The sequence below is a fragment of the Choloepus didactylus genome, chromosome 19, assembly GCF_015220235.1.
Source record: "Choloepus didactylus isolate mChoDid1 chromosome 19, mChoDid1.pri, whole genome shotgun sequence".
Classification (NCBI taxonomy): Eukaryota; Metazoa; Chordata; class Mammalia; order Pilosa; family Megalonychidae; genus Choloepus; species Choloepus didactylus.
Genome location: NC_051325.1, coordinates 11,587,230 through 11,601,055, shown reverse-complemented (window position 1 = coordinate 11,601,055; position 13,826 = coordinate 11,587,230). Strand labels below are relative to the sequence as shown.

Below are 13,826 nucleotides of genomic sequence, written 5' to 3'. Positions count from 1 at the left end.
GAATTAGCTTCAAGAGAGGGTTAAGCCCTGAGCACTTGCCCTAGCGAGAATGTGAGACTTCTAGTTTTGCAAGAATTAATGTAACTTAATCTGTGTTGCTTCTTTCAGCAGTCTCAGCTATCATTTGTGTTATCCAACAGTAAAATATCCCTCTGCTTTTGAAAAAGAAAGGAGAGAGGAAAGGAGAGAGAGAGGGAGAGAGAGAGAGAAATTGCAAAGGGTATGTAAATCACAATGACTTTTAATGTGAACCTCCGGGTGGGGTGGCGGGTGACAGTGACATCTGACCAGTCCCCATCAGCACTGAGCTCTAAGGCTCTAAGGACTGGTCAATAATGTAAATAATAATAATAATAATAATAATAATAATAATAAGCACATAGTTCTGAAGCTGAGGGGGGAAGAGGTGGTGCCTTTAGTTGAGGACTATGCTACATGAAACAGATGCTATCTACCTGTCCATGACAGGGATTTTTGCACAAGGTGGCAGTTTCCTCTGTTGAAGCTCTAGAAAGGATCTAGAATATGCCCCAAGGATGCAGGGGCTAAGGTAGAGGGGGAGAGTTGGAACCACCTCCAGTCTGGCAATAGGGACGACAGCGGAATTACAGCTTGTAAAATAAGCCTCCATCAGTCTCCCAGGAGACAGCCGGCCTCAACTTGGGTGTTCCCCGCTTGTTAGCCTCAGTCATAATTGGTCTCTCCTCCCACCCCAAGTTGTTGGTTTTCTGTGTGTGGCTTTTGGTGTGAGTGTGTTAGGTCATCAACAAATACAATGGGGGAGGGTATGGGGGGGCACACATGATTGTTTTAAAGAAGAAAAGCAGAAAGGGATAAGAGAGTGGGCAGGAAAGCTGTGAGTAGAATAGGGAAGATGCCCAGGGATTTACGCTTCCAAGGCAAACCCTGGGGTGCTCAAGGGTGCGGAGCTCCCTGGGAGTTTTGTCAAAAGGAGAAGAAGCCAGCCAGGAGCTGGGGACCCCGCTGAGCTCCACTGGGGGCACGCAGCTATCCCATGCTATTTTCATTTGCTTGTCTCTGGAGGTGCTTGTAACATCCTCCCCATATCCGGAGCATCTCATCAAAAAGGTATTTTTCAAAAAATTCAAATCAGAGTGGCATGCCCCCAGAAAGGATGCGTATCTGGTGCTGAGAGTGTAAACAGCAACCCACGAATCTAAGTGTCCTCCCAGCCTTACATTCATTTTTCTCCATCAATTTTTAAAATAGTTTCCTTCGAGTTCCTCATTATTTTTTCTCCATTCCCTCCACCCCTATCTCTTCTTTGCTCCTCTTTTTCAGAGGAAAACCAGTCCTGGAGGGTAGAGGCTATAAGAAATCTGAAGTCGGCTGTAAAACTAAGGAGGGGAAATGCTTTTGCATTTAAAGATGGTTAACCACAGAGCGCATTGTTTCGCTCAAAAGGAGACAGATAAAGTCTGGAGACCCTTGGATTCTAATTTACTGTAAAATGAGCATTTGGCAATGGGGGAAAGGAGCATCAAGAGGTGTAATTAAACCATCCAATTGCACTCTCGGGGGTGGGGTGGGGGGTGTTCCTCGGTACCTGTAATTTCATGGGGCCACTCTAGGTTGGCCTGGGTGCCACCGTGCTATGGTCAGGGCCGCTGGCCATGCTGACCCGACCCAGAAAATGTGTTCGGGGTCTGAACCCTTGTTCTTTTGCTACCGCGGGGGCAGCAAAACTGAGGCCGGTGGCGCTAGGGCCGTGGGTTGGTTGGGATGTTAGTTGTGTCAGGAGTTTGTGCCTGCATGTCCGTGGGGATTTCACCAACACCCGCCTGTGCTCTGCAAGACACTTACGTGGAATGGGGGTTGGAGGGGAGACTCGGAGAAAGTTTCCTTTTCTCTTTCTTCTTGCAGGGCAAACAGTCAGGAGTAAAGGACTTGCTGCCTTCTCTCAGCGACACCCTCCACCCCAAGCTGGGAGGATCTACTGGCCCCCAGATCCTTAGAAGAAAGCCACTCCCCCCTCCAAGAAACCCAGGGACCCCGCGGTTCCTCCAGGTACCTCCTTGGGCAAACGCCTCCCCCCAGCCCTATTAAGCGCTATCTTTCGCTCCCCCCACCCCGCTCACAATGAAAGGCCCCAAAGCACTGAAGAACCGGCTTCTCTTTATAAAGCCAGGAGAAGGGGGGCGATAAAGATCAGGCGTTTAAATTGGCCATTTGGAAGATTACATCTCTTCAGCGAGGGTCTTTCTTTCAAAAACTCGCACTGAAGTAAGGGCCGCGGCTCCTCCGCACCCGGCTCTCAAAGGCCGGGCACCTTTCAATTCGGCCGCGGAGTGGGCAGGGCTAGGTGACCCGGCGCCATCAAAGGCCCCGAGAAAAGGCCGTGGGGCGACACTCGTCTAATGACAAGTAATTGACGGATTCGAGGCCGCGCGTTACTAGCGGAACGGGAAGGCATTAATTATTTAAAAACGATTAGCCTCGCCGAGTGTCCTGCAGGCGTTCCATCTTGTTCGGGGACGCTGAACAGCCACGCGGCCCGGAGTCGGTGCTCGGAGGACGGCGGTCGTACTTCCCGGCCGGCCCCGGGGACGGTGGACCAGGGCAGAATCCCGGGGCGCCAAAGAAGGAGGGGAGGGCGCACCCACGGTCCCCACGCATGGAGGTGACCACATAACACTGATCCTGCCAATCACCGAAACTGATTTCTGCTCACTTGCGTTCAGAATCTGGTGACTTCGGGCGGACTAGAAGAGCTTTCCAAGTTGGGGGCGGCATTCAATTTCGGTGGGCCAGGCGCGAAGCGCGTCTCACTGCCTGGCCAAATACCCAGAATAAAACAGAGCCGGGTGCCGGCCTCTCTCAGCGCTGGATACCCAAGCGTTTAAAGGGGGTGGAAGGAGGAAGCCCACAGGGAATGCAGATTTTGGAGAGAGGGAGGGAGGAGATGAGCACCTGGCAGGTCCCTGGGGAAGACATCTTTTCCGTCCTCTGCCCTGGAAAGCCGAGGGACCTGGGATTTCAACAGTTGTTAGCGCAACCACCAGTTTTCCCATCCGCGCCTCTCGGCAGGCGGCGGAAAGGGTTCTGTTGTTTCCCCCTAAACTCGCGTCCTCCGGCAAGGGGAGAGCTCCAAGTGCGCCCCTGACCTTGCCAGCCGTGGAAGGCGAGTCGTCAGGAAAACAGGCAACGGGGGCGCGGGATAATGGGGTTACAAATGACTCCGCGACCCATTTTTGTCTTTCTCTCCTGGGACTCGGTTCTTAACCCCGGAGCTCCCAGAACCTGCCTGCAACTGTGCGCGCCTGTGCGTAAAGACCACCAGCGGCTCCCTGGGGCGAGAGGGAAGGTTCACTCGATTCAGGGAAAGGGTGGTTTTCCAACCCCAGTGGCCTTGGCATGTGCTCGCGGTTTATAGGCGCTGCTCCCCCCCGGCTTCCGCGTGGCACTGACCCCCACCGCCGCCTCGGCCTGACCCGCGCGGGGGAAGCGCGGAGACGGGACGCGAACGCCTGTGCGCGGTGGGTGGGCGTTGTCACGCTCGCGCCCCTGCCTCTCCGGCCACCACAGCTCTAAGCAGGCCATTTCCTGATGACCCTCACCCCAGATTCTGAGGCCAATGAAGCTTTTCCTTCCCGGGAAACATGCGGCCCTCAGGTCGAATCCCCAAGGCTGAAGAGGTGGCTATAGGAAACCACAACAACCCCTGCAGCCCCTATCTACGCTTAGAGCCCAGACTCAGTCTGAGTTTGTAATTTTTGACACCTCATCCTCGCTTTCGTTTCATTCTCGTATCCGCCCCCCCTCCCCCAGAAGTCAATCCTCCAAACCCCTGGCTCCTCCAAGACTTAGCTTTTCACTCCCACCCCACCACAGCCCAGGTGTCCGAGCTGCTGGAATGGAGGACTGGCCGGGGAGGGGAGGCGCGCTGACCGGAGTGGGGGGCAGACGCTGCCGAGGGGAGCCGGGTGCGGCTCCAGAGTGGGTGCGCTCCCTACCTGCGGCGGGGGGGGGGGGCGGGCGGCGGACCGTCCAGCGCAAGGTGGGAGGCGACCGACTGCTCCCAGACGAGGCATCCCCGCATTTATTTGAGCTCAAACCGAGCGACTGTTGACTTTAGCACACAAAGCAAAGATTTCACTGCCCGCTAGTTTAAAAATGAATATTTTACCAAGATATCGATCAGCGTTATAAAATTCAGTTAAGTACAATGGGATCCCTGCAAAAAAAAAAAAAAAAGAATAATAAAGGAGGGGGAAGGCAATATAATATCTGTGCAAATTTGCCGAGGTGTGACGTGGCATGGAAAGTTTACCCTCCTGGAATTCGGATCTAGAGTGTTTTTTTCGGTTGTTTACTGACTTTGTTTATTCACAGATCACGGTTGCTTAAACCGGCGTGCGGAAAGCGCCGGGAAAAGGAAGCAAAAGAGAGGGGGCGGGGGGAAGAAGCGCTGCACCCCACAATACGTCGAGGTGGAGAAAGCGGGCGGAGGGCGGTCTGCGAGCTCCTAAGCCCCGAGTCCGGGCTGGGGGAGGGGCGGAGGCGGCCAGGGTGGGGGTGTGTGTGTGAAAGACACAGAAAAGCCTCCGAAAGCGCCCAGCTCCCTGACGTCCTTTTTATGCATTCGGACAGAACTGTATCTTATCCGCAGAGATCAGTGGAGGGGGCGCGCTAAGTAGTTTAAAACGACCCTCGCACAATGGGCGTGCGATACGAAACATCGCAGGTTAGAGAAGCGCTTTCAGCCTCCATTGTCCCCCGCTCGGCCCCCGGCCCTGCCTCTCGGCTCCTTCGCCACGGGAGCCTTTTATGTGATAATGGAACACATTTCAGGCCGGGCTCACGACGTGTGTGTCCTTGCCAGGAAGAGAGACGGTCCTGATTGCCGACCGCGGCCTCTTGGACCACCACTCCACCCCCCCACCCCCCGCCACCCCCGCTCACCAATTTCTCTTCCTTGTGTTCTGCGGGACAATGTGGCATGTTAAGAAGGGATTTGCAAGTGGGGGAAGGAGCTAGGCGCAAACCCCCCTCAAGCTCGTGGGAAGGCCAGGCTTTCGGGGGAGCCGGACAGAGCCCCCTCAAGGTGGCAGAGGACTCGTGGAGAGCCGGTCTCCCGGGCTGGGGCGCAACTGGGGCACTTCTTCGCTTCTGGATGGTCGGGAAGCGCAAGGGTCTAGCACCGGAACCCAGGTTGAGAAACCGTAGTAAAAAAGTCCTGGCCTCGGCGGCCTGCGGAAAGCTCTTACACGCCGCAAGTCTGCGGAGCCACACTGACAGATACTGGCTGCTGCCTTCGCCCAGCCCGCTTGCAGGCCGGCAGAGGCCCCGGGCAAAGCCAACGCGGGGCTCTGCTCCGCGCACCCGACCCCGGTTTCACCTCCCTGGGTTTCCACTGCCGTTGACCAAGGCCGAGTCAGGGTGGCTAGGCCTTCTGTGGGGAGAGGCAGCACGAATTGTCAAGATTTACTCTAAGCCTTTCTATATAATATTGGATTTTCCTTTAAAGCTCACAGAATAGCCGTGCAGTCCCCCAGATGCCTCGCCCCCGGCGTCCAAGCTTGCCGACCTGACGAACTCGAAGGAGGGGTGTGGGGAGGGGGAACAGGGAGCAAATCTCCTGGCCCCGGGACCTGCCAATCTGGCCACGATCACATGGCCAGGCACTCCAGAAACCCCTTTACTTCGGCCCCATTCGCACATACACCTTTTTGTTTGTTTGTTTTTAAAAAGAGAGATTTGAATTGTCACTGCGTGCTATCCCTTTAAAAAGCAATTCCCGGAAAACTTCGAAATATTTCCCCAGACCAGATGCTTCAGTCCTGGGCTTGGCAGGGTCCATCGCGGTTGTACTGGACACCTAAGGAAGGAAGGAAGGAAGAGTGTCTATGGAGAAGTGACGGTGGTCTAGGCTGTAGGGTGCAGGTGGGGTCACAATTCCACTGGGGGACCGAGGGGAGCCCCAGACAGAGGTGAAACACTGCACCAGGAATTGGCAAATCCAATCTAGGCCTCCTCATTTGAAGGGAGGCCTGAGATTGGAACTACAGCAAAAATGTGAAATTCAGGCTTCTTCCAGAGACCTTGACTCCAGGGCACCTTCAAATGGCTCAGGTGAAATTGAGATAGTGAAGGGTGGTTTTCTCCTAGCTTTAAAAATAAACCTGCAACAAACCCATGGAATGATCCACCTGCAATCTGCGAGTTTCATTGCATGTAAAGTTTACTGCAAAAATTTAAAAATAACTACAAACAATATTGAGCTCTAATAGTGAGGTGCTTGCTGAAAGTGTTTGAGGGTAGGGAGAGTACCGATGTTTGCAATGTACTTTGAAATGCATTTTTAAAAAGGTGGATTTTTAATGGAGGGCTGGATAGTTGGGCAGATATGTCATAAAGCAAGTATAGTGAATTGTTAACTATATAATCTGGGGGGTAGGTCAACGTGCCTTCACCGTAAAATTTTTTCAACTTTGGTGTGTCTCAAATTTTTTTTACTAAAATGTTTGGGAAAAACAGCCAACTGCCCCTACCCCCATACCCCCCCCCCCAAATGAAATTCTACAACCAGCCATGGCCTATCTCCCTCCTCCTCTAAATAATTTTTCCCTCCTCCTCTAAATAATTTCCAGATCTGTTTATCTTTTCAAGTCAGGCAAAGGAAGGGGAAAAAAAAAAAACCTTTAAGAAAAGATTGAAGGGGTAAAACTGGCAATAACACTTTAATATAGATTTGTGGAACTCCGGCCCCAGCCAGAATACACATTTATAAGCCATAAATAAAGCACACAGAAACGATAAATTAATCAGACCCGAGACCTGGATTTCACCATGTCCAGAATGGGAATGCATTTTTTTTTTTTCTTTTTCTGGTCATTTACAGCAGACCTTTACATCATTTTCCCCTCTTTTTTTGAACAATAGTACAACTCTCTGGATCTCTTAAAACTACATGGTTTTACACCAAGTCACTCACACACAAAGAAATTATTTTAAAGTAAGACTTCCCTGCGACAATAGCAATGAGAACCGCCACAACAACAAAAGAAATTGGAATCTGCAGGTGCTTGGAGCAGCAGGAGTCTACACAGTGGTGGAAACCGGAGGCTTTTTGTTTTCCTTTTCTTTTCTCCGGTTTCTCTTTGCCTTCTCCTCCTTATAGAGAATGGTAGGCTCAGTGTGGCCCGTGCTGGGAGGGAAGGGCTGCAGAGGGTGGGGGGAGACCGCTGTCCTGGGTGGGGGTGGGGGTAATGAATGGATTTCTCCCCCCTTCCGTCCCTCCAACACCCCCTTCCCAAAGTCAAGACCCCAGCTCCCCCCCTCTCCTTGTCCTTTCTCCTGGGCTGTGGAGCCAGCCGGGTCAGCAGCCCATCTTCTTAAGACGAGTTCATAATGGGCCGGGAGTACATCCCCTGGTAGTAGGAGGTGTCTGCGGCCAGGGGCGAGGCGTCCAGCCCCGCTTTGTTCGTGACGGGGCCCATGGCCAGGCTGCCGGGCATGGGGGAGCCGTAGCCGGGGTAGTGCATCACCTGTTCATAGGCCTTGAGGTCCATTTTGTGGGGCTGGTGGTGGTGGTGGCTGTGGTGGTGCTGTTGCTCCGAGGACATGAGGTTGTTGATGGAGAACGGGTGGTTGAAGGCGTAGTGGTGCTCGGGCTTCAGGTGGGCCTCGGGGGGCAGGCCCGGGTGGTGGGGCGGCCCCAGGAGGTGGGCCGCGGCCTGCTGCTGCGCGGGCGAGGGCGCAGCCTCCGGGGGGCTCAGCGCCGCGGTCGGCGGCCCCTTCAGCTCCCCTAGGGCCCCTCGCTTGTGCTCTTGGCACGGGGAGGCACTCGAGTGCGGCGACTCGGTGCCGGCCGGAGTCTCGGAGGCTGCCCCGGCGGCCTCCCCGAGCTGCCCCTGTGAGACCTGCGCCCCAGCGGCCGCCTTCTTGCCGCCGCCCGAGGCGCCCGCAGCCTCCTTCAGGGCCAGCTGCTTCTCGCACTTGAAGCGCTTCTGGCGGCGCAGGTAGCAGCCGTTCTCGAACATGTTGCCCGAGTCGGGGTGCAGGGTCCAGAAGGAGCCCTTGCCGGGCTTGTCGGGCGAGCGGGGCACCTTGAGGAAGCAGTCGTTGAAGGAGAGCGAGTGGCGGATGGAGTTCTGCCAGCGCTGCTGGTTCTGCCGGTAGAAGGGGAAGAGGTCCATGATCCATTGGTAGATCTCGCTCAGCGTCAGCATCTTGTTGGGGCTCTGCTGGATGGCCATGGTGATGAGGGAGATGTAGGAGTAGGGGGGCTTGGCGTGCGTGTAGCTGCGCCGGTACGTCTTGGGGTCGCGCGCGCGGCTCAGGCCCGCCTGCCCGTACATGGGGCTCATGGAGTTCATGTTGGCGTAGGGGGCCAGGCCGCTCATGGCGCCGGCCGCCTGCCCCCCGAGCGGGCTCAGGCTCGGGCTCAGGTGCTGCCCCATGCCCGCCACGCCGGCCGCCCCGGCCGAGCCGCCCATGCCAGCCATGGCGCCCGCGCCGGGAGACATGCCGGCCAGGGACGGGCTCATGCCCGCGCCCACGTACGACGACATGTTCATCGAGCCGGCGCTCATGTTGCCCGAGCCGCTGCCCATGGCGGCCGCCGACATGCTCATGTACGTGTTCATCCCGTTCATCCCCAGGCCGGCGTTCATGTTGCTCACCGAGGAGTAGCCCTGCGGACAGAGCCCGAGAGGGAGGTGCACAGCGTTAGCACCCGCGGCTCCAGCCTGCCCTGCCCTCCCGTCCGCCAGGCCGCCGCAGGCCCCGGCCTCCGGGGAGCCCCGGCGGGCCACCCCCCCCCCCCCGGACACCGAATACGTTTCACCCCGAGCGCGCCCTGATCGCCCTTGGGGAGGTGGCGAGCTAGCTGGCTGCTTGCTGCCCTGTGCGTGTGGCCCATTGCTAGCTCTTCTGCGTCTCGCCAAGTTTCTGGAACAGGGATTCGCTGGATCGCCCTCACACCAGACAACCCAAGCACACCCGCCACCCTCCCTCCACCCGCCGAACTTTCCGCAAACCCTGTGCCCAGCTTAGGGAACCCGCGCCGCGCCCGGGAATACCGAGGCGCCACCTCCCGCCTCGGCGAGCAACCTGCGGCACGCCGTGCAGGGTGCGCGGGGAGGCCTTGAGGGGAGACGGTCCCAGGGCCCCTCTCTGCCCGGCCCTCCTCTGGGACCCCCTCCCTGGCCCCGTATGGGGGGTGTGGGAACTGAAAAGCAGTGCAAGCCGATGGCATTGAGTGAAGGAAGAATCCGGGGACCGCGAACTGAACCACACGCGGCTGGGCTGGGCTGCCACAAACTTTCTTTCTCTTTGTCCCTCGTCTTTGCCTCTTTGCCTCCACCTCACCCCCAGTTCCTATCCCAACCTTCTCCCCTCCAGCTCTCCACCCCCTCGCCGGCCGACCTCCCACCCCTCCCCAGCCGCGCTCTGCCAAACATAACTCTGTTAGGATAGTGTGTGGCTCGGCCACGAAGAGGATTTGGAGGCGCCGCAAGTCAATATTTGATCACAAAGTTAATATTATCTCAAGGCTAACAGTGTGTCGTATAAAAAAGAGACCCATTTGAGTTGAAGGAGGGAGGAAAAGGAGGCTGCCCAGAGCGGCTTGGGGGTGGGGGCGGGTGCCGGCTAGGGAAGCGGTTCTGAGGTCCGGGGAGAGGAGCAAGCGCGCCGCCCCACTTCCCCCTGGAAACGGCGATTGCCTACCTCCGGCTCGGCGTAGTAGCTGCTCCAGTCGGACGGCTCGTGCCCTTCCATCTTCACGGCTCCCAGCATACTGGAAGCCGAGTGCATGGCAGTTTAAAATTTAACAGCCACAACAAACGACCAGCAATCACCCCCCCACCCCCACCTCTTAAAAAAAAAAGTCAACCCCGGCACCGTCCCCTCCCTCCCGCGCGCTCCCTCTCTCTCGGCTCCGCTCCCTCTCTCTCTCTCTCGGCCGGAGGCGGTAGCTGGAAGTGGGCGGGAGGGGTGGGTCGCGGAGGAGGGGGCCGAGGCGGGAGGAGGCCTGGCAGAGCCCCGTTGCAGGGCGCGCCCGCCGCCCGCCGCCGCCGCCGCGCTCGCCGGCTGCCCGGGTGGAGGCCGAGGTGGGCAGTGCCGAGCTGCCCGGAGGCGGCGGGAAGCGCGCGGCGCAGGGGTGGGGGGAGAGGAGGAGGAGGAGGAGGAGGTGGAGGACGAAGAGGAGGAGGTGTGCACCGCGGAGCGGACAAGTGCCGCAATGACGTGGGCGCCTGGTGATATAGTGCGGCGCGCGGGCGCGGGCCTCCAATCCCCAGACCCGGGGCAGCCGATTTGAATAATCAGCTCACACCTAGGCTCCGGACCCGCACCTGCCCCTGAGCCCGCAGCCCACCCCGCACTCGGGAGAGGCCAGAAGGGAGCGCCGGCAGACCAGAGGGCGTCGCGCGGAGCGCCCAGGTCGCGCGTGCCCCGTCTCTTCCCAGGGTCACGGGGACCCCCGGGACCCGGGAAAGGGAGCCAGGAGGAGCCACCCGGAGCAGATGAGGACTCCGGCCTCGTCCCTGCTCCAGAGCGCGGAGGCCTAGTGCGTCGGTCCGCGGGCGCGTCCCCTTCCGCGGAGCCTTATAAAAGCCGGATTGCCGGATGCGGGTTTCTTAGTTCCCCGGGCTCATTCGGCTCATTCCTTGCCAAAAGAAGTCGGCGACAGAGCCAGTATGCAAAGCGCTGTCGCATGTACAAAAGCAGTGCACACACCTTTAACGCGCCTGCGGCAGCTCCGGGAGGTCCCTCCCGGTTCCAGCTAAGGCCTGGGGCGGCCCCAGGAGGCGCGTGGTCCGGCCACCGCGGCCTCTGCTTCCCCCGAGCCCGGCCCCCGGCCACAGGCTGGCGGCAGCGCTGTCTGGGCGCCGGGGACACGCAGCCCCGCCGGCTGCAGCCGACAGTTGGGAGGCCGAGATGAGTCTCTGACACTCAGGCCTGCGTGTTTCAAGGTTACTTTTCAGTCACAGCTGAGGTGCCCACAGCATTTCGTAACTAAAACAAACAGGCCAGGAGGTGGAGGTGTGGGGGTGGGGATGGGCTGAGCGGGAGGAGAGATCGGAATAAACGGGGCACACGGGATCGACTTCAGGAGGGTCTCTGTCCTCTCTGCCCTCCAGAGGGGCTTTTTTCTTTTGTTTTTTTGTTTGTTTGTTTTGTTTTTAAAAAAGAAACCCTAACAACTGTATAATTCTCTTTTATTCCTTTTCCAGTTTCTGGGCTCAAATATTGTCATCTGTCCCAAGTCAGCCACTCCAGTGAGCCCAGACGGGTAGCGCTGGTGGTGGGGTTTACGGGTGCCTGGACGTTGAAGCCCTATCTTGGTTCTGAAAAGCAGGTTGAGCCTTGGGGTCCAGCCCTGCCCCCTCCCCCTCAGAGATAGAGGGAAAAAAATCAAAACTAGTGGGCGCTGGCCCACCTGCCCAGGTGTGTGGGGGTGGGGCGGCAGAGGACAGGGAGTGGGGGTGGTGGCAGGCACGGAGCTGAGCACTGCGAGTGGAAAGACTAGAAGGGTCAGGCCAGAAGCCCAGCTGGGAGCACGCAGCTGATGCAGGGGGAGCCCCAGACCGCCCTGGGCCCAGCCCTTTGCTGTCGGGACGCTGATGGTTTAGTCAATACATAGCGAGGGCTGTAAAAGACCCGCTGAGCGAGTGCCAGGACGGGACCCCCCAAAGCCAGGGTGCGAGGCCTCTGAAGCTGTTTACACCCCGCCCCAGAGTGCTGAGAGCGCCCAGGAGGGGCAGGCGGCCCAGGGTGCCCGGGAAGTCTGTGGTGGGGTCTCGGAGCCTGGGTGGGAACACCTTCAGCGCTCTCCGGCGAGCTTGGGAAAGAGGGATGGGCACTGGAGTTCAAAAGAAGAGTTGCCTATATTCAAACCTTTCTGTGCAGGTGAAGGCAGAAAGGCAGCCGCACATGCACACACAAACACGCACATACGCAAACACACAGCCTGTGTCCCCCAACATACTACAGGACGCTTCTCACATTTGGGAAGAAAAGTCAAACGACAAACAGGCAGCTTTCTGCTGTGTACGGAATTGAAAACTCTCAAGAGTATTCTGGTTAATCTGGTCTGTGCGTGTGTGTGCGTGAAACTGAGCTGGCGTGAGTGCCCTCTTCCCTTTCTCCTTTTGCATCTGGTTGAGAATTTGATAGTAGAATTATTCTAAAAGCAAAGGGAGTTATTAGGAGCCGGGAAAAAAGAGGTCTGCGGGTGGAGGAGGCGCAGCTTTCCTTGCGAGCCCCCCACCCCCACCCCTCTCTTCTCTCCGGGGGTCCCCTGCGGGGATCCCTGGGCAGCGGGAGCGCTCGGCTCCGGATTCCACAGTGACGGGGCGCCCCCTGTCGGCTGCGCGCCTGCGTGGCCCAGCCGAGTCCTCATTTACACTCGCGCTCCTAAACGCGCAACTCCAGCCCCTGGGCACCTTCTCCCGAGCTCTCCGGGTGGACCCTGAAAGCGCCTCCGGGGTATTGGCATTTCTTTGGAGACCCCTGAAGTTCTACGCAAACCCAGACCAGATTCTTGCCCCGTGGAGGAGGCTCGGAGGGCTCGGGAGCTGCACGTGGAGCAGGACACAGGGCCGCTCGGACAGCCTGGGGGTCGCTTTCCTCTCCGATCGCGGCTGTCTTGGAGGCGTTACCTCTCCCTGCACATTCCTCGTGGTCCTTCCCGGCAGCTTTGGTTTCTAAAGGTTTATTCAGAGTGTCTGGCAGGAAAGTCTCAAGCTGGAATGCTGTAAATTGCTCTAGGAGCTTCTCTCCAGGAAAATGTTCACCGGTCACTGAAGCTGCAAACTGATCTTTTTTTTTTTCTTTCCTGAACCCCATTTATTTTTAACACCTTCTAGGACTGAGACCTACAAAGCTTTCCTTTGCCGGCTTCCTCCCTTTCAGTGTTCCCATATTCCCTCCCCGAGCCCTTTTTAGCTGGTTGAGAAGTGAGCAGAAGAACTTACCTTCTCTAAGTGATAACCTGGCAAAGTACTAAAAGAAAAAATAAAACCCCATTTGGCAGATCAATATTGCAATTCCTAAAGCTCTTCAGAGCTTAAGTATCCAGGTAAGGTCCTGCCTAGAATTTCCCAGTGACGTTTATCAGGCAGGTCTGCAGGTGAGATTAAGGCAGAGGAGAAGGAAAGGTGACAAAGTCTGGTGAAAAGATACATTTGACTTGCAAACAAGTTTTTTAGTGAGCAGAAATAATACAACCATGCCTTTCTTATTCACAGGTGTAATTCTCAGGGTGAAGCTTAGATCTCAACAAAGACAAGACAAGGTTGTCAAGGATGGCCGCTGACATTTCACTTTCTGTAGATGGCTTGTCGTTATTTCTGAAATTTCGTTTCAAAAAACCAGACCATCACAATTGCTGTACTTTCAAAAATTCTATCGCTTTCAGAGTTAGATGATGGTCAAATCACTAGAGGTTTACAGAAAGGGAAACTGAAAAGATGATTAGCTATGAACATCTTATCAAAGAAGATGTATATGAAAGAATGAAGAAATGATTCAGTCTTCTGCAAAACACAGGAAGGTGCTGATGATAGTGGGGGGAAGAAGCAAGACACAACATTGTAAGCTCAGTGCACGAAACACCTGCATACAATATACCTTTCCTGTGCAAGATGCACATGAAAATATGGGGAACAAATTATAATGAAATAAAGTAAAAATAAAATAAGTAAATACAATGTTAATAACCTAACCATGTTTAGGTAGTACAATTATAGTGTCCATATACATTTTCTGCAATATCATTGTATCTTTTTATGGTATGATTATTTTATTATTTTTTCATCCTTTTCCATTATTTTATGGTAAAATACGTAACAAGAAAT

The 13,826-nt window shown here is 56.1% G+C and overlaps 1 protein-coding gene across 2 annotated transcripts; it reads right to left on the bottom strand.

Moving 5' to 3' along the window:
* Window positions 1-6,673: 6,673 nt before the first annotated feature.
* On the bottom strand, window positions 6,674-10,914 carry FOXA2 (forkhead box A2). 2 transcript variants are annotated; one of them, XM_037812076.1, is made up of 3 exons: window positions 10,705-10,914; window positions 9,694-9,763; window positions 6,674-8,657 (listed from the first exon to the last, which is right to left on the bottom strand). In XM_037812076.1, exons 2-3 carry the CDS (start codon window positions 9,760-9,762, stop codon window positions 7,356-7,358), a joined length of 1,371 nt encoding a protein of 456 aa, XP_037668004.1. In that variant the 5' UTR covers window position 9,763; window positions 10,705-10,914; the 3' UTR covers window positions 6,674-7,355. The 2 variants fall into 2 exon arrangements, with proteins under 2 accessions (XP_037668004.1, XP_037668003.1); XM_037812075.1 differs by lacking the exon at window positions 10,705-10,914 and having other exon boundaries at window positions 9,694-9,828.
* Between the last annotated feature and the right edge of the window lie 2,912 nt (window positions 10,915-13,826).

Bases quoted from the DNA above. Each gene is read 5' to 3' on its own strand.
- FOXA2 (XM_037812075.1), bottom strand. From the start codon at position 9,780: ATGCACTCGGCTTCCAGTATGCTGGGAGCCGTGAAGATGGAAGGGCAC. The intron at 8,658-9,693 runs GTAGGCAATCGC...CTCTGTCCGCAG, and splicing joins GCTACTACGCCGAGCCGGAG to GGCTACTCCTCGGTGAGCAA.